Here is a 26,677-nt window from a genome sequence, read left to right on the forward strand (position 1 = left end):
ATGTAAAGAGTATAAAATGAAAACAATAACTGTATGTGTTTATCACTATGTTTAAATGAATTATGTTGTGGTTGTTGAATTAGCTAACATAGCCTACTACACATGTTCAGCACATGTAAAGAGTAGGCTATAAGGAAGAAAAAAAACACAAAACAATAACTGCATTGAAAATATTTCTCTCAATTTTATCACTCTGTTTTATTAAATTAAATATAATTTTGTCGTTGTTTCTGTAAAAAGTTGTAGCGTACTCACGTTTTCCCGCCAGCAGGGGCGCGTTTTGTTCAGGTTTTGTTTGTTGTCGCGGAGTGAAAACCAGACCGGAAGTAGCCGCCGCGCAGGACCGGAAGTCTCGTTGGTTGGTTGGTTGTGCTGTCGGACTGGCGGTGAAACTGCTGCGTTAGCTTCAGAGCTAAGTCCTTTAGTCTGCGAACGGAGAAGCTTCAGGTACAAAAACACTCTGTAAACTCGTCTATGAGGTTTGTTTGACAGGAAACTAACATTAAATACCCAGTGAAGTGTAAATATATCATGTTAATTGTGTTAATACGCGGTGCTAACTCACATGCTAACGAGCTAATTAGCGGCTGTTAGCGGCTAACAGTGCTAACGTTAGCTCTGTGTTTAACCTTAAAGCTTAATGTTTGTCTGTTTTGTTCCAGTTTTAATGTTGTTAGAGTGTGGTAGGTCAGTGTTTAGGGGGATAAACAGCGGGATAAAATGACATAAATGCTGCTGAAGCACAACGGAAGAGCTAATAAAAGGCTAGGCTAACTGTTAGCTCTAATATGGTGTTGTGTATATGATGTCAAACTAAATGTAATGTTATGTTAAACAGGGTTTGTACTGACTGTTAAACATTCAGCCACACTGAGATGTGCTCTGTTAATATATCTCCACCTTTACTTCTCCATCAACTCATTATCAATACAGTTACATATTGATTGATTGACTCATTGATCAATAATCTGTAATACAACTACCTAAAAAAACCTAATGTTGTGAGTTGGGCTTTGGCTGCAGCCTGTTTATGTGCAGTGCAGTGGGTGAAGTCTCTTTCCAATAGAAACCAGGCAAAGCTAGCAGGAGTTTGATGCCTCGTATTATGGGATGGCACCCTGTTTGTACTGTTGGTGCTGTTCTGAGCTTTATTAGTGGCTGTGAGCGGCTTCTTGATGGAGGTTGGCTCGTGGCTACAAAGACAGCAGTGTCATCTCTATAGAATCTCATTAAAGGGACATTGTGTAACTTCTCCTGTTATCTATTCATGAAAATCAATCATTTCGTATAAAAGTCTGTTTTTCATTAACCAGTAATCCCCCCATCAACAAAGTGAAGTGTTCCTTTCAGCTCTGAATGAGCCGTTCATATCATTCATATCTCCATGGAGCGGGTAAGCTCGGTGCTGCTGCCATGTGGTGTCTCCATGTTTTTACATTCAGTGGCAGCGTGGCGGTAGGAAACCACGGAAACTCAGCGGAGACACCGGAGCTGTCGGCTCAGGTCGAGGTGGCGTCTATGAAAAGTCACCGTGGTAACGCAGTGAGGAGGAATGGAGCGTTACCCCTTGGTCGCACTGCGCGCGACTTCTCGGGCGCTTGGCTGGTCGCACTGGGAGCTACTTCTCCTCTTCTCTCTGCGCCCGTCAGACATCGACTGCAGTGGATACATCACATCACACAGTATTCACTCGGTTTTCCACACACACGTCATTTTAAACATGTGTGTGTGTGTGTGTGTCCCGTGTGCAGACGCAACTGACAAATATGTATAGACGGACAAGCAACAACTTAATTAATCATCATTTAATTATTTTATTTTGAAAATTGACCGGATTCTCTCGCCTTTTCTGTGCCCGACTTCCTGTCTGGTACGATCTGGTCTATCCAGCTTGACAGACGGCGCTCTCGGCGCTCGCGGCTCGCGTGAAAAATAGAACTGAACCGATCTGAAGCGCTGCAGGCGGCGCACTGCGCTCCACAGCGCGAGATGTGCTCTTCTTTCCTCTCCCTTCTCCCCATCTCTTTTTCCTCTCCTCTCTCTCTCTGTCTCTCCCCCTCTCTTTTTCCTCTCTCTTTCCTCTCTTCTCTCCCCCTCTCTTTTTCCTCTCTGCCGTCTGCCCAATTTCAGGTGAATGCAGCATGAAAAATACGACTGAGTTGCTGTGATCTACAACCACAACGCTAGATGGGAGGAATTCATACACAATGTACCTTTAAAGGAGGAAAAACATCAGTACCATTGGCCAAGTTGTTATGTTATGTTGCATCCCTAGTTGCCAAGGTTACATAGCAGTGTTGTGTGTGTGTGTGTGTGTTTCAGTCCGATGGGCGACAGCGATGACGAGTTCGACCGCCGCCGGCGGGACAAGTTCAGGAGAGAGAGGAGCGACATGGAGCGGTCGAGAGAGAGGGAGGAGAGGAGGAGGGACGACTGGCCCGACAGGTCAACAACAACAACAACATCCAGATGTTCTGACTGTGTCTGTGTGGTGAACATGTGTGTAACTGTGTGTTGTTGTGTTGTTTCAGGGACTGGGACCGAGGCCGAGAGCGGAGGAGAGACTACGACCGCGGACGCAGAGAGAGGTTCTCTCCTCCCAGACACATCAGCCCTCAGCACAAACGCATGAGGAGAGACTGGTGAGACTCACACACACACACACACACACACGGTAGCCCACGGTACGATGCGTACCTCGTTTTTTTGGCCACGGTTCTTGGTACAGTTTCGGTATGTGTTTTGTGCAGATAACTTTTTTTTTCTCCCAAAATAATGTTTACAATTTATATTATTTCAAACATTACTTATTTAATATTTATTATTTATTTGTAGAGCTCTCCTATCTCTCTCTCACACACACACACACACACACACACACACACACACACACACACACACACACACACACACACACACACACACACACCTGATCTGTCTGTGAACAGACTCTGCACACTCCTTCTCTCACTGGGAAAGGAGGATTTATTTTACAAAAAGTTCCCAGTGAGAAAACTAAAGACTTTGGGTTGATGAGTGTTTTGCATGTTTGCAGTGTTCTATGATAAATTTGTCATCATTTGTCATAATTTCTAAGCATGTAAGAGATTATGATGTAAGAGATTATGTTACATTTTACAATTTATGAGATTATTTCATCAATTAGAGCCATAGACTCAGCTAGCACAGCTTTAGATCAAAATAATGGGGGTGAGTGAGGAATAAACATTGAAAACCAGCTGGTTAAATGTACAAAATAGAGTACAACTGTGGAAAAGAACATTGAATTGGACCGGGGATGTGTTGGTGTATGGCGTATTAACATGTCTGTCAGACTGGAGCCACTGAAAATGTCGTGGAAAATGATTTAAAGAAAAGAGTGGGAACTGTGGTAAAGCAGTAAGAGTTGATGATGCTGAATCTGAAACACTGTCTGTTGTTGTTTCCAGGGACGACCACCGGGGGGAGCCGTACCGCTACGAGCTGCCCTACGGAGGGGGAGGGGCTCCGTTCCCGGGGGCGGGGCCTCAGGGCTGGCACCCCGAGCTGCCCCACCTGCACCCCCCCCACGGGGGAGGAGGGGGAGGAGGTCACCCACTGCAGGGACGGTAGGAGAGACACAGACACACACAGAGACACACACACACACTTGAGCCATTTTCCCACTAAAAACGTGTGTCGACTAGGCTTGGGCAATAGGTTAAAAATTTCCAATCGACCACCGTCCCCCTTAAATCGCCGGTTGACGATATATTCGGCAGTTATGACACGTGTGCGGAGCGCAGGTGTGTATGTAGATAAATAATTTCAACAGAATAATTATATTTTATTGCATAAAACGTTTTATTTGAACGGAATGTGCACATATCAAATCGAAAATTATTAAAGTATGCAATTAAAAGGCATGGTAAAGTTATGTGTGGACTGTGCACCTGCTGACCACTGAGCCAGCTGCGCTGAGGGCAGAGGCCTGTACCACGAAGCAAGCTCAGCCTACCCGGGGTTACTCCCAGCCTCTCCAGCTGAACCTACTGTATATCCATAACACTGTCACTCTGGATCAGCGGTACCACGACGCTGGTTATCAACTCGGTAACTCAACCATCCCAATTAACACACGTTTTGAATTGTGCTCCATGTAAATTAGAGTTGAATTCTGTGGAGGCAGAACATTAATTTGGTGAAATAAAATGCAAAAAAAATCACCCAGACAATCGCCAAAAATTAAATCAACCGTGACGGACTCAGCCGGTGGTCGATTGGCGATACATTCGTCCTATCGCCCAAGCCTAGTGTCGACGCGCTAACAATCGGCATTTGGCCCCTTTCCCATTGACCAAAATGAGCCGAGTCTGACAGACAGAGCAGAAACCAGTCGCCCCGCTGTCATCCGCGGTGCGAGAAACACAGTGTCATGCCCCAGCCGGAGAGTGTCGAGTGTGACGTCCGTCCCCCGAGGCAGACGAGGTGGCTGGCTGACCTGGAGCACCAGGACCGCGGAGGACAGCCAGTCTGCCGCGGTCGTATGACATCACAACACGTCAGTTAAACAGACTGTCGCTTCTTTTCTTTTCTTTTCTTCTATCGTTTTTGGTCAGTGTTGTTTGATCTTTTGATCCCAGTCTCGGATGAGAGCAGAGCGGAGCAGAGCTTTGTTTTGGTGATAAGAGACACGACCGGCGCGATGACGTAGCGTCACGTAACGTTCAGTGTCGTCACGTAAATTAGCGGGTTGACCCGATTGAAGCTGATTTTAACCTGGGTCGACGCGCCGTTCCCACTGTCACCAGAAGCCGATTGTTAGCGGGTTTAAACAGGTTTTTTGACCAGTGGGAAAGGGGTAAGAGAGACACACACACAGACACACACACGTATCACAGTAGGATCGGAATCGTTAAGCGGACACGCACACAATCCCAATTGATCCAAGTTGGAACCGGTTCTGAAGAGGAACCAGGTTTGATTCCCGTCCTCCCACATGTTGTTGTTGTTGTTGTTGTTGTTGATAAGAGAGATGATAACCCCCCCTTCTCTCTCTCTCAGGTTGGGTCTGGTGGATCCAGACCTCCCTCCTCCTGGACCCCCCACCATGAGGAGCTTCAAGGTCAGAGGAGGAATAACTATACCTCTTTACCTCTCTGTCTCTTCTTTCCTTCTATCCCTCTCACCATCTTTCTTTATTTCTTTCTCTCCTCTTTTTTTTTCTTTCTTTCTTTCCCTCACCCTCTTTTTTTCTTTCTTTCTTTCTTTCTTTCTTTCTTTCTTTCTTTCTTTCTTTCTTTCTTTCTTTCTTTCTTTCTTTCTTTCTTCTTTCTTTCCCTCACCCTCTTTCTCTCTCTCTTTCTTTCTTTTTTCCCTCTCACCCTCTTTCTCTCTTTCTTTATTTTCCCTCTCACCCTCTTTCTCTCTCACCCTCTTTCTTTCTTTTTCTCTTTCTTTTTTCCCTCTCACCCTCTTCCCCCTCTTTCTTTCTTTCTTTTTTTCTCTTTCTTTCATTCTGACCCTCTTTCTCTCTCTCCCTCTTTCCCTCTCTTTCTTTCTTTTTTTCTTTCTTTCTTTCTTTCTTTCTTTTTTCTCTTTCTTTCTTTCCTTCTCACCCTCTTTCTCTCTCTCTCTCCCTCTTTTCTCCTCTTTCTTTCCTTCTTTTTCTTTCTTTCTTTCTCTCTTTTTTCTTTCTTAATTTCTTTCTTTCTCTCGCTCCCTCTCCCCTATCTCTCTCAATTCAGTTCATTTCAATAAGCTTTATTGCCGTTAAGCATTATCAGGGATGCAAACAGCGCGCCGAAAAGCGAAACTCGCTTTTTTCATGACCAATTAGGTGACTTGTGTGAATCGTTCAGATCCGAAGAGTTTTTGTTTTTGAGGTGAGGGGGGGGTCTCAGCGTCTCAGCGTCTCAGCTGGGGTCAGTAAAATGTTTTTCTAAACAGGCTGACAGTGACAATCACGTGAAACTGAGGCGAACTCATTCATGGTTGTCTCTGATTATACTGATAACAGCCGACCTCCAATGTTGACGCGCGACGTGCGCGTACAGTCGGTGCGACGGCGACGCCGTTTTCCCCCCCGTGCATGTCCGTGGAGCTGTGCGCCGCGGACATGCACGGTTCCCTACGTTGCTGTGTCAGGCAGGTGTTTCCACGGAGCTCTGCCCCGTTTCAGAGGTGAAGGAAGCCCTGAGTGGAAAGACGTCGCCTCCGCGATGTAGAATGTGTTCAATTAAAGTGAAACTAACACATTAGGCTATATATCTATTACACACTGAATGAAACATCCCATGTCTTTATTTATTCAGTTTATTTTAATAGTAATAATTATGACCAACATTCAGTGAAGACCTAAAAATCAGTATCTCCAAAATTACAATTTTTAAGCATTTTTAATATACAAATGTTGGCCTTCTGAAAACTATGTCCATCTATAATCAATCAATTAATACTTGGTTGGGGTTGAACTACTGGAAATGGACTTTTCCATGATATTGTAATGTAATCATTTGTTAATGGTGAGCCCCCCCCCCCCCCCCCAGACAATTCCTCTCTTTTTTGGTCCTGACCCGTTTGCATCCCTGCTTTAGGACAACAGAACAAGAATACATAGATCATTAATTAGTAATCATTTATTATTATAATGAACCAGGAGTTCCTGCTGAACATGGAGGACAGATAGATTATTAATTAGTAATAATAATAATATTGTTATTTAACAGGAGTTCCTGCTGAACATGGAGGACAGATAGATTATTAATTAGTAATAATAATAATATTGTTATTTAACAGGAGTTCCTGCTGAACATGGAGGACAGATAGATCATTAATTAATAATATATATATATATAACATTAACCAGGAGTTCCTGCTGAACATGGAGGACAGATAGATCATTAATTAATAATAATAATAATAATAATATATATATTGTTATTAAACAGGAGTTCTTGCTGAACATGGAGGACAGATAGATCATTAATTAATATTAATAATAATATATTGTGTAGGAGTTCCTGCTGAACATGGAGGACAGATAGATCATTAATTAATATTAATAATGTATTATAAGAATATATATATTGTTATTTAACAGGAGTTCCTGCTGAACATGGAGGACAGCGTGGACGAGAATACATAGATTATTAATTAATAATAATAATAATAATATTATATGTTAAACAGGAGTTCCTGCTGAACATGGAGGACAGATAGATTATTAATTAATATTAATAATGTATTATAATAATAATATATATATAATGAACCAGGAGTTCCTGCTGAACATGGAGGACAGATAGATTATTAATTAATATTAATAATGTATTATAATAATAATATATATATAATGAACCAGGAGTTCCTGCTGAACATGGAGGACAGATAGATTATTAATTAATATTAATAATGTATTATAATAATAATATATATATAATGAACCAGGAGTTCCTGCTGAACATGGAGGACAGATAGATCATTAATTAGTAATAATATATATTATATGTTGTTAGGAGTTCCTGCTGAACACGGAGGACAGAGATTATTAATTAGTAATAATATTAATAATATAATATATTTAACAGGAGTTCCTGCTGAACATGGAGGACAGCAGATCATTAATTAATATTAATAATATTATATATCATTATTAACCAGGAGTTCCTGCTGAACATGGAGGACAGATAGATCATTAATTAGTAATAATAATGTATAATAATATTATATATAATGAACCAGGAGTTCCTGCTGAACATGGAGGACAGATAGATTATTAATTAATAATAATTAATAATAATATTATATATATTAATAAACAGGAGTTCCTGCTGAACATGGAGGACAGATAGATCATTAATTAATAATATATAATATTATATATTGTTAGGAGTTCCTGCTGAACATGGAGGACAGATAGATCATTAATTAATATTATATATATTATTAGGAGTTCCTGTTGAACATGGAGGACAGATAGATTATTAATTAATAATAATAATAATATTGTTATTAACCAGGAGTTCCTGCTGAACATGGAGGACAGCTAGATCATTAATTAGTAATAATAATATATTAACAGGAGTTCCTTAGTAAGTAATAATAATATTATATATTGTGTAGGAGTTCCTGCTGAACATGGAGGACAGATAGATCATTAATTAACATTAATAATAATATATATGTTATTAAACAGGAGTTCCTGCTGAACATGGAGGACAGATAGATTATTAATTAATATTATATATATTATTAGGAGTTCCTGCTGAACATGGAGGACAGATAGATTATTAATTAATATTAATAATAGTATATGTTTAACTAGGAGTTCCTGCTGAACATGGAGGACAGATAGATTATTAATTAATATTAATAATAGTATATGTTTAACAGGAGTTCCTGCTGAACATGGAGGACAGATAGATCATTAATTAATAATAATAATATTATATATATCATTATCATTATTATAATGAACCAGGAGTTCCTGCTGAACATGGAGGACAGATAGATTATTAATTAATATTAATAATATTATATGTTTAACAGGAGTTCCTGCTGAACATGGAGGACAGATAGATTATTAATTAGTAATAATATTAATAATATAATATATTTAACAGGAGTTCCTGCTGAACATGGAGGACAGATAGATCATTAATTAACATTAATAATAATAATAATATTGTTAATAACAGGAGTTCCTGCTGAACATGGAGGACAGATAGATTATTAATTAATATTATATATATTATTAGGAGTTCCTGCTGAACATGGAGGACAGCGTGGACGAGACGGAGGCGGTGAAGCGCTACAACCAGTATAAAGTGGACTTCCGGCGGCAGCAGCTGCAGGACTTCTTCCTGCAGCACAAGGACCAGGAGTGGTTCCGCTCCAGGTTTCATCCTGACGACATCACGGGGAGGAAGGCCGAGTCGCTGGCCGCGCTCCGCACACGGCTCAACGTCTTCCTCTTCCTGCTCGACAACGGCTGGATGGAGGCCGTCGCTCTGGACATGGAGCACGGAGCGCCCATCGTCAAGCTGCTCGATGCAGGTAACACACACACACATGGCTGTTAAAGGGGGATTACGCTCTAATGCAAAGTCTCTGCAGCAGAGCAGAGCTGTGTTTATCGTCTATAGAGCTGTGATTAGATTAGAGCTGCAACTAACGATTATTTTCATCATCGATTAATCTGTTGATTATTAAAACGATTAATCCATTAGTTGTTTGGTCAATAAAATGTTAAAAAATATCAGTGTTTCTCAAACCACCAGATGACGTCCTCAATAGGCTTGGGTATCGTTTGAAATTGAATGATTCCGATTCCTTTCGATTCTTGATTCCGATTCTTTTAAAAATGGGGGTTAAAAAAGTCTGCATGGTCTAAAATGAGGGAGAACCTGAGTTATTTTTCCCACAGAATTAGACTATTTGTGGTGCTGGCAGATAGGGGTCTTAAAAGTATGAAGGTATAGTCTACATTATATCAAATAAATATTACATTCATTTAAATGATTTCACAATAACAAAATATTTGGTTAGGCTACACTTTGTGTCAAGTAACAAGTCACAAATGGCGCATTTCCACTAGCACAGCTCGGCTCGGCTCAGCAGTGTTTCCATTACAACTGAGTATCACTTGGTGGCTCCTCAACGTGGGCGTCGAACCACTGGTTTAGAAGAATCGAAAATAAACTTTCTGAGCAATTCCGATGGAATCAAAACTTCTGAATCGATTCCATCCGATTCTCGATTCTCGAGACCCAACCCTAGTCCTCAAATATCTTGTTTTTGTCCACAAACCAAAGAGAGACTCCGTTTATTGTCATAAAGGAACAAAGAAACCAGAAATATTCACATTTAAAGGAGAATTCCGGTCATTTTTGACCCCTAAATCATTGTCCTGATGGTCACCCAATGATGGTTGGAGCAACCTCTCACTCACCTCAGATAGCCGAACTCTGAAACATCCCAGAAAGACATTACTATCCCATCACAGAGCGCCTGCTCTCCCCGCCACAGAAACTAACACTTTGTCCTTGTTGTGATGATTTCTTTACTAAAATAAACGGTGGAGCAGTGCAGTGGTAATGTCCAAAATATCTCTGACCATTAATTTTTTTTATTTGTGTGTGTGCAGCTGTGATAAAGATGGAGGGAGGGACGGACCTGGACCTGCAGGTTCTGGAGGCTCCGACTGCAGCTGCTGCAGGAGGAGATGCAGCAGCAGCATCAGCAGCAGCAGCATCAGCACCATCATCAGCAGCATCATCATCATCTTTAGCAGCAGCAGCAGCAGAGAAGAGTCAGCCTGATCCCGGCCCTCAGACCGGACCAGAACCAGTCGGGACCAGTCGGACCGAGGGACCAGCGAGCGGCGCCGAACCGGCTCAGAGCAAAGACGGAGACAAGGTCAGAACCACGAACACAAACCGGCAGGATGCTCCTCATCAGGGAGGAGGAGGAAGGTGTTCACAGGGCTGTACGTTAACTTTTTCAGCACATAGCAGTAGTGCTACAGAGGCTGACAGTTTTTTAGCACAGGACCAGAGAGTTGTAAGGTGCCGATTCGATTAAATTGCAATTCTACGATATTGCCGATTTCCTTGATTTTTATTATGCATTTTTAACACCTGTGAAACAGTTGAATGATTATGAGTCTACAGACTGTTCCAGGAAACATATTTCCCCCAAAAATACACATCACATGTACGTCAGTTTTTAAGATTTATTCAGCAGCAACATATATGTTTACTCTCTTTTCAAAAGCCTGGACTGCATAAAAGAGGCAAAAATAAAAGAGTATAGACAAAACTGGCTTCTGAAACCTTTCTGACAGAATGAGATATAGACGGAGGTAAACTGCTGCATTTTAACATTTATCTGCACACAAACACTGTAGGAGCCTATAAATGAACATACTCCATTATAAAGTGAACTTAAACTCTTTTCAAAACCTGGACTCTCTTTATGTAAAAAAGGTGAACAAATGCACATTGCACAATACAATTGTAGAATAAGAACTCGAAATGTTTTCAGATACAGAAAAAGCATCTTTATTACACTTTAAACAACTCATTTTTACAGAACAGGCGTGACATATTTACTAGGAGTGGAACGGTTCACAAAATCCACGGTTCAGTTCGGTTCACGGTTTTGTGGTCACGGTTTTTAGTTTGGTTCGGTATACGTTGATCATTGTGAAAATCAAATATGTCTCGTATATTCAGGTTAAAACAGAAAGATCTGATCCATCATTGTGACAGTCTGAGGTTAAAAGTAGGTGAGATTCTGGCTGCAAGAGAAGAGACATTGATAGTTCCAACATGATTTTAATATTTCACTGAAATATATAACCTACATTTATTAATTGTGGTTATTACAAATATTATATCTTATAAGATATACAGTAAAAGCAAAAATGTCTTTTAAAGCTCTGACCCATGAATTAGTGCATACAAAATATTACATATATGTCGCACTGTACAGCCGTGGTTCAGGTAAACCCTGACGTGGTGTTTGTTTGTTTCCTGCTGCAGGAGGAGGAGGAGGGAGAGGAGGGAGAGGAAGGGGAGGAAGGAGAGGAAGAGGGGGAGGAGGAGGCCAAGCAGAACGGAGCGGAGGAGAAGGAGGAGGAAGAGGAGAAGAAAGAGGAAGAGGAGGAGGAGGAGAAGAAGAAGAGCAAGAAGGTGAGTCGGCTCAAGAGGAGTTAGACAGCGAGACGGTGTCAATCTGTTGTAATGGAGATACATAGATATATAGACTTTATTATTATTATTACAGGGTTCCTACACAAGTATGGAATTAGATTTTATACATTTCCAGGCCTGTAAAATGGAAACTATTCTATGGAATTATATTTGTTTTATTTATCTTATCTTGGTTTGGTCTTATCTGAAGTTATTTGGGTTAACTATTTTATAATCTCCTGGAAATTATTTGGTTGCATAATGGCATACACATTCAGAATAATGAAAACTAGATAAATTGCATGTTTTTTTTTAATATTATGCACATCTATTTACTTAAATATCACAAATTATTTAATTTTTTTTACCAAGAAGTCTGGAAATTAGGGTCTGGAAAAAAGTCTGGAATTTGGAAATTTCAAATGTGTAGGAACCGTGGTATTATTTTTTATTATAAAAAGAGACAAACACACAGATATGTTTATATATACAGTATAAATGTCTTGTTCTGTAGTAGCAGTTGCTGCTTCAGTCCAGTAGATGGAGCCGTTCACACAGAGATGAGGTTGTTGGTCACCATACTAGAATCTCAGTACTTCTCGATACTTATTCAATACCACGATTTAAAAACCAACAAATAGACCCCGTGTCAGCTCAGTGGCGCTGTTTTCAACTGGGTTCAACTCAACCGCAGCAGAACGGGGTGCGTTTGATTTCCTTTGCTGCTCAGTGACAGGACTCTGGTACCCGGAAAACTTAAAATAATGGCCGACTCCCAATTTACTGCCGGTCCCAGTTATCCGCCGGGTGTAGCAAAATATTTTTTTGTATGGTTTGGTTATTATCTATCATCCCAAACGCCAGATCAAACATTGTTTTTCTGGTTGCCACAAAATATTCTATGCAAATACAGCCGACATAAACACAAACAAATAACCTTAAACTAACTGTAGCTATTGGACGAATCTCCTTGTTGTCTACAACTACTTCCTGGTAGAAAACCAGCATGAGAACAATAGTGACGGACGAGAGTTTCACTATTTATATCTAATTTTTCATGTCACTATTTCACCGTTTAGACTGATCTGATGTTTGTAAAGTTTATAAAACCAATGATTGGACAAACATTACTATTTACGTGTGCACATTTTTGTAATTAGTCATGGTTATCATAGATTAGCCGGGCTAACGGTTAGCTCCCTGTTTAACTTTAATAACTCAGTGACTCAATAAACGCTCCATGAAAACATATTTTCTCCAGCGGATATCTGAGTTCCAACATGACTGAGCTAACTGGAGTAGTTTCATGTCGTGTCCCACAACGGGAGGGTTTAAACAGCTGACGTCCTGCTGTTAGCTTAGCTACGGCCGTTAGCTTAGCTACGGCCGTTAGCTTAGCTACCACCGTTAGTTTAGCTGCTGTTAGCTTCGCTACCGCCGTTAGCTTAGCTACCGTTAGCTGTCCCTGTCAGCTGAGCCACTGATGCTTTCTAGACACTGTGATTCCCCCAAACTGAATAAATACAACACATAGCAACACAAAACACACACACAGAAATAGTAATGTTTCTTCAATCATTTCAGATTTGTCTAAACGGTGATAGGGCCTGAAAAATATGATAAATAGCTAAACTCTCGTTCGTTACTACTGATCTCATTCAAATTACAGCTGGTTTTCTACCCAGAAGTAGAATGTAAACAACAAGGAGATTCGGTCTATTGATTTGATTGTAGAGTAACCTCACTGCTCAGGAGTCTGTGTTTTTTTTTTCTTTCTCAGCCTTTATTTTGAAAGGACAGCTGGAGAGAGACGGGTACGCGTAAATAAAGTAAAACAACTAAGGGTCAATAAAGTGAGGGGGGGATCTACTGGTTTTGATGAGATTCTGGTATCGTGACAAGACTAAAGACTTTAACATGTTTATTTAGATGTAAAACTCCATATTTAATTCATTCATTGCAGCAGTTCACGTGTTAGTAATTAATTAACTTTGAACTAGTCTAATACAAACAGTTGAGTTCAGCATCAGTAGAAACGACTGAAGAGAAGTTGATCTTGTTCTAAAACACAGACGTTAACAGAGTTTAATTGCCCCCCTCTCCCCCCCCCCCCTCAGGGCAGGAAGAGGAAGCGCAGCCTGTCGGCGGACAGCGGCGAGGGCAGCGCCTCCGACTCCGACTCCTCCCACTCCGACGGAGAGAAGGAGGAGGAGGAGGAGAAGGAGGAGGAGGACGGAGACCACGGTGAGAAGAGGAGGAGAAGGAAGAGGAGAGGACGAGGCTGCAGGGTCAAAGGTCACGGAGGTTAACGCTGTGTGTGTGTGTGTGTGTCAGAGCGGCGTAAGGAGCGAGGGAAGGAGAGAGGGAAGGAGAGAGAGAAGGAGGCGCCGGCTAAGCCCCGCCCCCTCCACCTCACCACCTCACTGTTCATCAGGAGCATCGCACCCGAGGTCTCCAAGGACGAGATCACGGCTGTGAGTTGTATTAGCTCATGTATTAAAATGAAAAACTGACAGATGAAGGGGATTAATATATAAAAAAAGAAAGATTATACATAAATATACTTATACAGCTCTGGAAAAAATGAAGAGACCACTTCAAAATGATCAGTTCCTCTGGTTTTACTATTCATAGCTATGTGTTTGAGTAAAATGAACACTTTTGTTTCATTCTATAACCCACTGACAACATTTCTCCCAAATTGGAAATAAAAACATTGTCATTTAGAGCATTTATTTACTTGCAGACAATGGCAACAGGTCAAAATAACAAAAAAGACCTTGTATAATGCAAAGAAAACAAGTTCATATTCATTTTAAAACACAACACTACTTTTTAAACTTAGGAAGAGTTTAGACATCAACATTGGTAGAATAATCCCAATTTTTAATTACAGCAGTGTTTTTAAAAAAAATGTATTTAGTTCAATAGACACTGGAATCGATGGCTGCCCATACCATGATGAACAAAAACCTAAACTAAAAGACCTTATATGTCGGCCATCACACTATAATCATGTGTATAATTCACAGAATATCAGTAGTTCACATGTTAAATACCACAGGTTTATATGTTTTGTCTGATGTCTATTAAATTATGTTAATATTATAGTTTATTTAAAGATTTTACAGACATTTTAATCTAAAGGATGTCAGTTGAAGTCGTGTACAAAGCAGAATATTAACCTCCTGTCTCCTGTGTGTGTGTGTAGTTGTGTCGCAGGTATCCAGGCTTCCTGCGGGTGGCGCTGTCGGACCCTCAGCCAGAGAGGAGGTGAGAGGAGCAGCTCAGAGTGTGTGTGTGTGTGTCAGGGTTTCAGCAGGGTTTTAGGGCGTCTTCACACCTGCTTTGTTCCAACTCAGCAACTAATCCGATACAACTGTTGCGTTCTGTTTTTGGGATTGTTTGTGTTCACACATGGCTCCAAACGGTCCAAAAGTTGTAAACAAATGCCATGCGCTCATGAACTCTTCCTCTTATTGGTCAGAAATTAAAAAATAAAATAAAATCCGACACAGTCCGAACCGCGATTGAAGCCCAGACCCGACCCAATCCGAGTCTTTTGTGTAGCCTTTTTCAGCCCTAATCCGACCGAACACGGGAAAACAAACAAAGAAGCGAACCGATCTCTGACGTAAATCGATCCAGGTGTGAAAGCTCCCCTAAAAAAAGTCTCAAATGTGAAAATCTAAATTCTGGGCCTTAAAAAGTCTTAAATTAACTTCAGTGTTGTGTTGAAGACCTCGGCTGATCAGTAAAATGCTGCTGCGACGCCTCTTTGTGCTTCATTCACTGTGTTTACAACTACACACGAGACATTCTGACATCCTGACTCTGTTTCTCTCTACTACGTTGTTATGTGTCGTGATAAAAGTCTTAATCTGATCCATAATGGTCTTAAAAAGTGTTAACCTGCAGAAACTGTGGTGTGTAGTAACACTGTGTGTGTGTGTGTGTGTGTGTGTGTGTGTGTGTGTGTGTGTGTGCAGGTTCTTCCGGCGGTGCTGGGTGACCTTCGACCGCAGCGTGAACATCAAAGAAACCTGCTGGAACCTGCAGAACATCAGGGTAAATACACACACACACACTCACTCACTCACTCACTCACTCACTCACTCACTCACTCACTCACTCACTCACTCACTCACTCACTCACTCACTCACTCACTCACTCACTCTCACACACACACACACACACACACACACACACACACACACACACACACACACACACACACACACACACACACAGCTCTGAAAGGTTGCTGACCTGTGGGGGCGGGGCCTGTGAGCTGCTGCTCTCTGATTGGACGAGGTGCTAGATTCACCTCCAGCTGTTGTTTCATGTGGATTCTCTAGTTTTCCACCTTAGTTCAGGGCTCCAGACTATCGATCAACAATCAATCAATAATCATTTCCGTGAGTCAACCTGCTTCGTTGCCTTGTGACGATTTGAGTACCGCTGCTGAGAGCGCGAGCATATTATGGAATGTTTACGGTTTGTAGCGAGCCGTCGAAAGAAAAAAAAAAAATCGCCGGTGATGTTCAGCACACACACACGCGCAGGTCGCCGGTCTGTGTGTCTCCTGCTGTGGAAAGACGTCTCCTCCGCTCGGAGATGTGGAGAAGAGAAACACACGTTTCTTGTCACACATGATGAGCCAATCACAGTGGTCCTTAAAAAAAAGTTAAAAATCAGCAAATTTACTGGCCGCACATGAGCGAGTAGATGAAAAATTTACTCCATTGTCTCAAATTTTTGTCGCAAAATGCAACCATTTAGTCGCAGTCTGGAGCCCTGTCTTAGGTATAAATAACCCTAACCCTAGGTAGGTATAAACAAAGATCCTTTAGGAAACTTTATCGACAACACTATTGGAGACAGAGAGACATTGTTATCTCCATTATATTGTGTTGTGTTACTGATAAGATGTAACTAAATACTTCTGAAGTAAAGTAATCAGAGCAGTTACTGGGTTAGGCTACTTTTAGAAGGAGTAATCTGAGTCATTTAAATACTTTTCCAGAGGGGCGGTGCGTGGCGCAGTGGTTAAAGCGACCGCCCCATGTAGAGGCTACATTCCTCAACGCAGGCATCCCCGGTTCGAATCCCGCGTCGGGCAGACCTTTCCTGCATGTCATTCCCCCTCTCTCTGCCTCCCCCTTTCCTGTCTATCTATACTGTGTGCTATCCAATAAAGGAAAAAACAAAAAAAAACTTTTCCAGAGTCATTTTCCCAACTCTGGTTCTAGATCCTTGTTTTATTAACCCTTTATCATCATAATGTGATTGAGAATGAATCTTTGTTCCTGTGTGTAACGTTAGACTGTATTCTACATTTAGTTCAGTAATAATAAACTCTCCTGAGCTTTTGACCTCAGGAAACTCTCAGTTCCTGGAAAAAAAACTTCTAGGAACTAAAACCTCCTTTTCAGGAACTAGAAGTTTCCTAGAAACACCTTTTCTCTCTCTGATGACATCACTTCCTTTTCCCTCCTTCCTCTTTTTAAATCCTATACAGAGTCTTATTTCCTAAAGTTATGACACCGTTGTTGTCTGTGCACATGTTATTTATCCTGATGTGTGTTTCTAAGAGTTGTGTGTCTCTCTGTGTCTCTTTGTGTGTCTTTGTGTGTCCTCCAGCTGAGAGACTGCGAGCTGTCCCCGGTGGTCAACAGAGACTTGTGTCGTCGTGTCCGCAGCGTCAACGGTCTGACTCACCACCGGCCGGTGCTGAGGAACGACATCCGGCTGTCGGCCCGACTCGTCCACAGTCTGGACCAGAAGGGGGAGCTGTGGGCCGGACAGGTACACACACACACACACACACACACACACACACACACACACACAGGCAAATTGGCCCATTGCCATAACACTAACGTATACTGTCCTACAAAGGCAAAGTGCAGTATCTGTAAAGATGCCAAAATTGCTCAAGTTTAAGCATCAAATTTTGAATAACTACCAAGTCTATAATTTATTAGATAAAGGTGGACTGAATTAAATGTATTTTGTAGTTGGTCTTTCTGACCAATTTTGACCATTTTATGGCATATTTTGGGACCAATTTTGGCAGTTTTATGGAATATTTTGTGACCAATTTTGACCGTTTTATGGCAAATTTTAGGACCAATTTTGACCGCTTTATGGCATATTTTGGGACCAATTTTGGACCGTTTTAAGGCATTTTGGGACCAATTTTGACCATTTTATGGCATATTTTGGGACCAATTTTGACCGTTTTATGGCATATTTTTGGACCAATTTTTGACCGTTTTATGGCATTTTGGGACCAATTTTGGCCGTTTTATGGCAAATTTTAGGACCAATTTTGACTGCTTTATGGCATATTTTGGGACCAATTTTGGACCGTTTTATGGCATTTTGGGACCAATTTTGACCATTTTATGGCATATTTTGGGACCAATTTTGACCGTTTTATGGCATATTTTGGGACCAATTTTGACCGTTTTATGGCATATTTTGGGACCAATTTTGACTGTCTTTTGGCATATTTTTTTGGCATTTTATGGCTTTTTTTGGCAGATTTTGGGACCAATTTTTGACCGTTTTATGGCATTTTGGGACCAATTTTGACCGTTTTATGGCATATTTTGGGACCAATTTTGACCGTTTTATGGCATATTTTTGGACCAATTTTGACCGTTTTATGGCATATTTTGGGGCCAATTTTGACCGTTTTATGGCATATTTTGTGGCCAATTTTGACCGTTTTATGGCATTTTGGGACCAATTTTGACCATTTTGTGGTATTTTGGGACCAATTTTGACCGTTTTATGGCACATTTTGGGACTAATTTTGACCGTTTTATGGCAGATACTGCACTTTGCCTTGGTTTCACAGTGCTTTTTTGGATGGACAGCAAAATAAAATAAAATTCTACCAGATTGAAGAGAATATGCCACACTTTTGATTGGTCAAAAAAAAAGGGCAGTATATTCATAGCAGTCGAGAGACAGACAGAGTTGTTTTAGAGGTTAATTCATGCAGAACCACTGATGCACGTTGCCTTCAGGGACAGTTTTTCATCAACAGTCTCTGTATTTCCCTCTAAAACAACTCTGTGTGGTAACGTTGTGTTATTATCTCATAGCGTGGTGAATGTGCAGGTCACAACTTGTCCACCAGAGCGTTGTGGAGTTGTTGGATTGTGTATTTGATGAGTTTGATGAGGGAAACCAATTAAGAAATCCCATAATGAGCCTCCGTAGCGTAGCTCTGAGCAGCTCACGGCTCTGCTCCGCCGTTCTAAAAACAGCTTGCACCGACAATTAAAGGTAACGAACCTACTGCTATGACTATAGGGATTATGGCAATGGGCCAATTTGACTAAATGTTGAACTATCCCTTTAAGCCTAATGCTGACTACATTACCCATAATGCCCCTCTCTCTCCCCCTCTCTGTGTAGATGGAGACGAACCCCGTCCTGAGGAACATCACCGACTACCTGATCGAGGAGGTGAGCGCCGAGGAGGAGGAGCTGACGGGCGTCGCCGGGGGCAACGCCGACGACGTCACCGGGGGTGACCCCAAAGACCCCGCCTCCTCCTCCTCCTCCTCCGCCGGCGCCGCCTCCTCCGAGGTTACCGTGGAAACGGACGACAAGCTGCTGAAGGTCAGAGGGGAAACGGTCGCTACCTCCTCTCCTTCCTTCATTCCTTCCTTCCTTCCTTGAATGAATCTGTTTCTTCCCTCCATCTTTCTTTCCTTCCTTTTTCCCTTCCTTCCTTCCTTCCTTCCTTCCTTCTTCTTCCTTCCTTGAAAGAATCTGTTCTCTCCCTCTATCTTTCCTTCCTTCCCTCCTTCTTCCTTCTTTTCCTTCGTCCTTACTTCTTCCTTCCTTTTTGACCCAATCTGTTCCCTCTCTCCTTCCATCTTTCCTTCCTTTTTCCCTTCCTTCTTTCCACAATCCCTTTCCCCTCCCTCCCTTCCTTCCTCCCTTCCTCCCTTCCTTCTTCTTCCTTCCTTGAACGAATCTGTTCCCTTCCTTCATCCTTCCTTCTTTCCTTCCTTCCACAATCCTTTTCCCTTCCCTCCCTTTATTCCTTCCTTCCTTCCTTACTTCCTTCTTCCTTCCTTGAACAAATCTCTTCCCTCCCTCTATCTTTCCTTCCTTCCCTCCTCCTTCCTTCTTTTCCATTCGTCCTTACTTCTTCCTTCCTTTTTGACCCAATCTGTTCCCTCTCTCCTTCCATCTTTCCTTCCTTTCTCCCTTCCTTCTTTCCACAATCCTTTTCCCCTCCCTCTCTTCCTCCCTCCCTCCCTTCCTTCCTTCTTCATTCCTTGAACAAATCTGTTCCCTTCCTTCATCCTTCCTTCTTTCCTTCCTTCCACAATCCTTTTCCCTTCCCTCCCTTCATTCGTTCCTTCCTTCCTTACTTCCTTCTTCTTCCTTCCTTGAACGAATCTCTTCCCTCCCTCCATCTTTCTTTCCTTCCTTTCTCCCTTGCTTCTTTCCACAATCCTTTTCCCCTCCCTCTCTTCCTTCCTTCCTTTTTGACCCAATCTGTTCCCTCTCTCCTTCTATCTTTCTTTCCTTTTTCCTTTCCTTCTTTCCTCCCATCTTTCCCTTTGTCCGTCCTTCCTTCCTTCCTTCCTTCCTTCCTTCCTTCCTTCCTTCCTTCCTTCCTTCCTTCCTTCCTTCCTTCCTTCCTTGACCCAGGAGGACAACAGGAGGATTTTAATCTGTTGATTATTTAAACGATTAATCATTTAGTTGTTTGGGCTAATAAAATGTTTTAAAAAAGTTAAAAACCACCAGACGACATCGTCCTCAAATGTCTTGTTTTGTCCACAAACCAAAGAGAGACTCAGTTTATTGTCATAAAGGAACAAAGAAACCAGAAATATTCACATTGAAGAAGCTGGAATCAGAGAATCTGGAGCTTTTTTCTCTTTAAAAACTACAAACTCAAACCGATTATTGTTGCATCTCTATTAATGTGTGTGTGTGTGTCCTTGTGTGTCTCTGTGTGTGTGTGTGTCTGTCCGTGTGTGTGTGTGTGTTCAGGTGCTGGACCGGCTGCTGCTCTACCTGCGCCTGGTTCACTCTGTAGATTATTATAACTTCTGTGAATATCCTGCTGAGGACGAGATGCCTCATCGCTGTGGACTCATCCACGTCCGAGGCCCCCTGCCTGTGGCCAAGATCACTGCAGCCGAGGGTAAATATACATATAAATACATATATGTGTGTGTAATAATATAAAAGTGAGTGTGTTGACGTACCTCTGCTCTGATTGGACAGTGAGCGAGCACCAGAGGATGTGTGAGGAGCGTCTCTCTCCTCTGTTGTCGCCGTCGGAGACTCTGAGTGAAGAAGAAGCTGCGAGGCTCGGGAAGAAGGATCCAGAGCAGGAGGTAACACACACACACACACACACACACCAGGGTAGTGTGGGAAGTCGCAGCCGAATAAACCGGCAATAAAGACTACAAACAAACCCCGCTCGTATCAGCCAAAAATATCATTAAATCTAGTCAAATTTCTGGATATAATAAAAAAAAAGTGCAGTTTTACACCTTAATATTACCATTATAGACTAATGTAGTTTAAATATGGGAAGAACTACCGTAAAATTTGGAATATAAGTCGCACTGGTATACATACATAAGTCGCAATCTATTTTTGAGGGCCTCAAACTGGGAAAACAAGGTTTTCTATTGCTATTTGGTAATAAAAACATTATACAAGTTCCACATGTTTCTGGACACAGGACTAGAAGCCCAGAGGCGGATTTCATTTGTATAAGTCTTAATGTTTATTTTTGGGCAAGAAACTCCAGACTCAACCTTTAACAGAGTGGGAGTGCAAATACCACTACAAAGTAATCCTACACTTTTAGTAACACAAATGCTAAATTAAACAACACATTCATAAAAAATAAGATTTAGGGTTTTTTTTATATATAAAATAACATGTTGAAATTGTGCTTAGTGGGGACATTTCAGGGGGTTAACAAATACCGGACTTTGGCAGTTACCGGATAACAGAAACTCATTCACACACACATTCTCTCTCTCTCTTTTTAACTGCATGTTCCTCTCCCTCTCTCTCCCTCTCTCTCTCCTCAGGTGGAGAAGTTCCTGTCGTCCAACACTCAGGAGCTCAGTAAAGACAAGTGGCTCTGTCCTTTGAGCGGGAAGAAGTTCAAGGTCAGTTCAGCTGCCGGAGTGTGTCTGTGTGTGTGTAGTCATTCCTTTTTGACCCAATCTGTTCCCTCTCTCCTTCCATCTTTCTTTCCTTTTTCCCTTCCTTCTTTCCGCAATCCTTTCCCCTTCCTTCCTTCCTTCCTTCCTTCCTTCTTTACACAATCATTTTCCCCTCTTTCCTTCCTTCCTCCTTTGAACAAATCTGTTCCCTCCCTCCATCTTTCCTTCCTTCCTTCCTCCATCCTTCCTTCTTTCCTTCCTTCCACAATCCTTTTTCCCTTCCTTCTTTCCACAATCCTTTTCCCCTCCCTCCCTTCCTTCCTTCCTTCCTTTCTCCCTTCTTCTTCATTCCTTGAACGAATCTGTTCCCTTCCTCCATCCTTCCTTCTTTCCTTCCTTCCACAATCCTTTTCCCCTCCCTCCCTTCCTTCCTTCTTCCCTTCATTCCTTCCTTCTTCCTTCTTTTCCTTTGTCCTTACTTCTTCCTTCCTTATTGACCCAATCTGTTCCCTCTCTCCGTCCACCTTTCTTTCCTTTTTCCCTTCCTTCTTTCCACAATCCCTTCCTTCCTTCCTTGAACGAATCTGTTCCCTTCCTCCATCCTTCCTTCCTTCCATACCTGGTCTGCCCGGGTGGTTACCACGGTAACACATGATGTTTTTATCGTTGTTGTTCAGGCTCCAGAGTTTGTGCGTAAACACATCCTGAACAAACACGCTGACAAAGTGGCGGCCGTCAGACAGGAAGTGGAGTTCTTCAACAACTTCCTGCTGGACGCCAAGAGGCCGGCGCTTCCCGAGAACAAGCCCCTCCTCCCGCCGGCGCAGGGTGAGACACACACACACACACACACACACACACACACACACACACACACACACACACCGATGACACACTCATCATGGCCTTCAGTGGTGATGACATCATCTTGTCCCTCTCTTAGCCACGCCCCCTGGCATTCCTGGATTCCCTGGTCAGTCGCCTCAGCAGCAAAGCCTTCTGGGATACCCACCTGGAGTCAGACCCCCCATGCCCGGCTTCCCCGGTACGTACACACACACACACGCACACACGCACACACACACACACGCACGCATCACATCACATCAGTGGTTCTCAAACCTTTTTACGTACCTAAGTCGCAAAAAACTGTGAAAAATTTTGCATGTAAGTCAATGGGACGGGCGGAAAAAAAAGAGCGAAAAAGACCAATCATTGGAGTTTAACAAACGTCTACTGCTCAGGCATACTTTCACCTAGAGACTCCATTTGAACTTTAAACAGTAGACACAAGTCTTGTGTATTGGCGTATTACTCCACGTTTTGATAGGTCGTATAGTTTTTGATCAATCCCTGATCAATGACCATGATCATTTTTGGAGAAATTATGAGATTATAATGGGTGTGTATTGCACGGAATGTTCGTGTCAGAGTGCGTGACATCATCGGTTAGAGTGGGAGAGAGGCCAGAAAAACTCCAGATTTTTTCTCTTTCCAAACTCGGCCCAGCCACAATTTACACTCTACACACATAATTTTTTCCAAATTTGTAGACAAACTTGTTATCTCTCTCACCATGTGCTCAAAATATCAGAGAGACTTACAGAATTTACAGAATCAGCCTCTAAGTGCGGCCACGTCTGTCTCTGCTCCTCATTGACTCCAATACAAAGATTTTCTGAGAGAAGCAGAACGGACCGATGTTTTAAAATCGCAAGTGTCTCCAAAATATTTACTGTAGAAACACCAGAATCACACCAAATCGTTGAGGAAGTTCTTACAGCGATGATGGTCTGTGTTTTGTTCTGATAGGAGTTACCGTTTTGTCACAGTAAGCCTAAATGTGAGACCGGTGCAGAGGCAGAAAATCGCTCTTTTTCTCCACGTTTAACCTCTGATTCTCAGGCCAGAGCTCGTTATGGTTCATAAACGTGTGTGTGTGTGTGTGTGTTGCAGGTGGCGGGCCGCCCTATCCCCCCAACCAGTTTGGAGCGGGCCGCGGTAACTATGACAACTTCAGGGGCCATCTAGGAGGAGGAGGTGGAGGGTTTCCAGGGAAACAACGAAACAACAGGTAGGTCAGGTAGCGACGAGAGCACACAGTCACGTATTGATGAGGTATTAATCAGTGTTTCCCATTAATTAACCGCCACAGTCTCGTTTGGGCCCGGCACAGTCTCTCACAGAAAACCCCCCCCCCCCCCCCCCCCTCCCCCCCTTTTGCTGTTGGTGAATAATGAAATAGAGACTTGGCCGGCCGACACGATTTTATTTCCTTGCAAGGAAAGGTCAGTTCCAATCCGAGCGGTGATGGGTAAGAAAAGACCACGACAATGGGGAGACATAAACATTTATTCTTGAGGAACGCCCCCTCAGGTATATTCCACACCCCTTCGTCTGCTGCAGGGGTCAGCCCCCTACTCAAGATATCTTTTCACAGGTATCGGCACCGACATCCTGGAGTGTGATTAAGAGGTCTAATCAACGCAATTTAAAATACAAAAGGGTTTGAGTATATCATGAGGAAATGAGAGGTTGGGTGTCTCTGAAACTTGAAATGCAATTACAAGGTCTAGACATTAAAATACAAATGGGTAACAAACAAAAGAAGATCTGATACCTTGGAGGGAAAGCAGGGGGTGTGGACATCACAAGTGATTAAAACAAAGGAATATTCAAATTTACCATTACAGCCCGCACGCGAGAGAGGCGGCAGGTTGAGAGGCTGACTGGCAGAGATGAGAGCTGGTGAAACGCTAGCATGGTTATTAAAACACCATCTCTGATCTCTGCCTGCACATAGATACACAGACACGGGCGCACGCTAAGCTATATCGCGCTAATTGCTCAGCTGCAGCGCTATATCGCCCCCCCCCCCCCCCCCCCCAGTCGGTCGCACCATGGTCTCCTGAAATCCTGTGGGAAACACTGATTAATGCTATGCTATGCTGTATTGATCATGTATTGACGCTGTATTGATGCTGTATTGACCATGTATTGACAAGGTATTGATGAGGTATTAATTCTGTATTGATGACGTATTGATGGTGTATTGTGGTGTGTGTGTGTGTGCAGGGGCGTGCGCGGCGACCCCCGGACCATCATCGAGTACAGAGACCTGGACGCTCCAGACGACCTCGACTTCTTCTGAACGCCGCCGACGAGTCACAACCTGTTTTTTAACTACGTTTTTTATTCCTACATTTCCCAGGATTCCTTTCATCCTCCCTCCTCACCTGTTGCTTTTTTTTTTTAAGTTAGGACAGAAACTGTAGGACTGTGTGTCTGTGTGTGTGTGTCTGTGTGTGTGTGTGTGTGTGTGTCTCTGTGTGTGTGTGTGTGTGTGTGTGTGTGTGTGTGTGTGTGTGTGTGTCTCTGTGTGTGTGTGTGTGTGTGTGCGTCAGGACCAACGTTGCTGTCGTCATTAGCGATGATGATGATCTGATTAGTTCCACTTTCCAATAAAGATCAATAGAGGAAGAACGAACAGCTGTGTCGTCGTGGTTACTGTGATGTCCGACAGGCAGCTGTTGCCGTGGTGATGGGATCATGTGACTGTTTCCTGGTTCCCACTGAACCGGAGCAACAACAACAACCTTCATGTTTATTACATTCAATCTAATGATGGAAATAATAATAATAATACGTTAACTTATATTTATAAGGAGTTTTTACAATGTTCAAAGACACTGACATGAGCTTCATTATAATACAGAGCAAAGTGAAGTGAATAAAAGACAAAAAAGAGGAACAGAAATGTGCACAGAGACGCAGAGTCTGTTTTTAACGTGTGATAAAGGCCGTTTGGTGTGAAGAGGCCGTGTGATCTGATGGCGTGAAGATGAGATTTAACTGAGAGAACAGACAGTTCACTTCCTCTGTTCCCAGAAGCTGCTGCTGGTGTCGATGTGAGGCCTCGTTTGGACGATCAATAATCTATAACTGATCATCATTCAGCTTCATTAAAGGGATCTCAAAACAACATGCACCGATAATTAAAGGTGATGAACCTACTGCTGTGACTATAGGAGTTATGGTGAGAGGAGGACCTGACTAAATGTTGAACTGTCCCTTTAAACAGCCTGAACCTGAGCAACACAACCTTCTTCATTATAGTCTAACATTGAATGTAACAATAATAATACATTTTATATTGCCCTCCCCATCCCAATATAAGAACAGAGGTTTTAAAGGAATAGTTCACCAAAAAATGAAATCCAGTCATTAGTGACTCCCCCTCATGCTGATGAATACTCTGGAGTCGTTTTTTATTCCTCAAAGTGCATCTGGAGACCCGGGAGGCCGGTTCCTAGTCCAACCAAAACTGTATATGAGAGTAATAATAGGGCCTGACACAAAAAGGTCCATAAAACTACACAAAAACCATTTAAAGCTACGGTCTACGATTTAAGAGGATGAGAAAAATTAGAAAAAAGCACCCCCTCCCCTCCAAGCTCGTATGGCCCGCCCCTCGGAGCCTCCTCGCGACGGGCAGATGGCTCCCATTGGTCAATTTCTATGCAGGCCCACGGCTGATAGACTGAATAGATTTTTTTGGTTCTTTTTGCTATTTATATTGTGTAGATCGGACCACAGGACCATAATCGCCATATAAACGATGTTAATAATAATTACCTATCCTCCAAATCGTAGACCATAGCTATAATATTCCTCCACACTGCTCGTCCACTGCAATCCAAGTGTCCTGAAGGGAGATAGTCCAGAGTTTACTGGAAAGAACGTCATTTAGGACATTTTTACAGCCTGAACAGTCCTGGATTGAATTTATCTCGTGTGAATGTGAGAGTGCGCCCCTGGAAAAT

At 42.4% G+C, this 26,677-nt stretch overlaps 1 protein-coding gene across 2 annotated transcripts; it reads left to right on the plus strand.

The window, feature by feature from the left end:
• Nucleotides 1–364: 364 nt before the first annotated feature.
• LOC311001316 (serrate RNA effector molecule homolog B-like) lies at nt 365–25,300 on the plus strand. Of its 2 annotated transcripts, none has more exons than XM_083992366.1 (21): nt 365–447; nt 2,323–2,445; nt 2,532–2,642; nt 3,450–3,608; nt 5,044–5,104; nt 8,739–9,036; nt 10,127–10,398; nt 11,526–11,675; nt 13,793–13,919; nt 14,010–14,149; nt 14,887–14,948; nt 15,665–15,743; nt 17,320–17,484; nt 19,111–19,317; nt 20,713–20,866; nt 20,950–21,062; nt 21,777–21,857; nt 22,532–22,682; nt 22,798–22,899; nt 23,811–23,928; nt 24,930–25,300. In XM_083992366.1, the coding sequence occupies exons 2-21, from the start codon at nt 2,327–2,329 to the stop codon at nt 25,003–25,005; spliced, it is 2,745 nt and encodes a 914-aa protein (XP_083848492.1). In that variant the 5' UTR covers nt 365–447; nt 2,323–2,326; the 3' UTR covers nt 25,006–25,300. The 2 variants fall into 2 exon arrangements, with proteins under 2 accessions (XP_083848492.1, XP_083848491.1); XM_083992365.1 differs by having other exon boundaries at nt 394–479.
• The last annotated feature ends 1,377 nt before the right edge of the window (nt 25,301–26,677 follow it).

The sequence above is a fragment of the Trachurus trachurus genome (genome assembly GCF_905171665.1).
Source record: "Trachurus trachurus genome assembly, chromosome: 18".
Classification (NCBI taxonomy): Eukaryota; Metazoa; Chordata; class Actinopteri; order Carangiformes; family Carangidae; genus Trachurus; species Trachurus trachurus.

Coding starts and splice junctions, on each gene's coding strand:
- LOC311001316 (XM_083992365.1), top strand. Junction 14,949..15,664: donor GACCCTCAGCCAGAGAGGAG/GTGAGAGGAGCA, acceptor GTGTGTGTGCAG/GTTCTTCCGGCGGTGCTGGG. Junction 20,867..20,949: donor CAAGATCACTGCAGCCGAGG/GTAAATATACAT, acceptor CTGATTGGACAG/TGAGCGAGCACCAGAGGATG.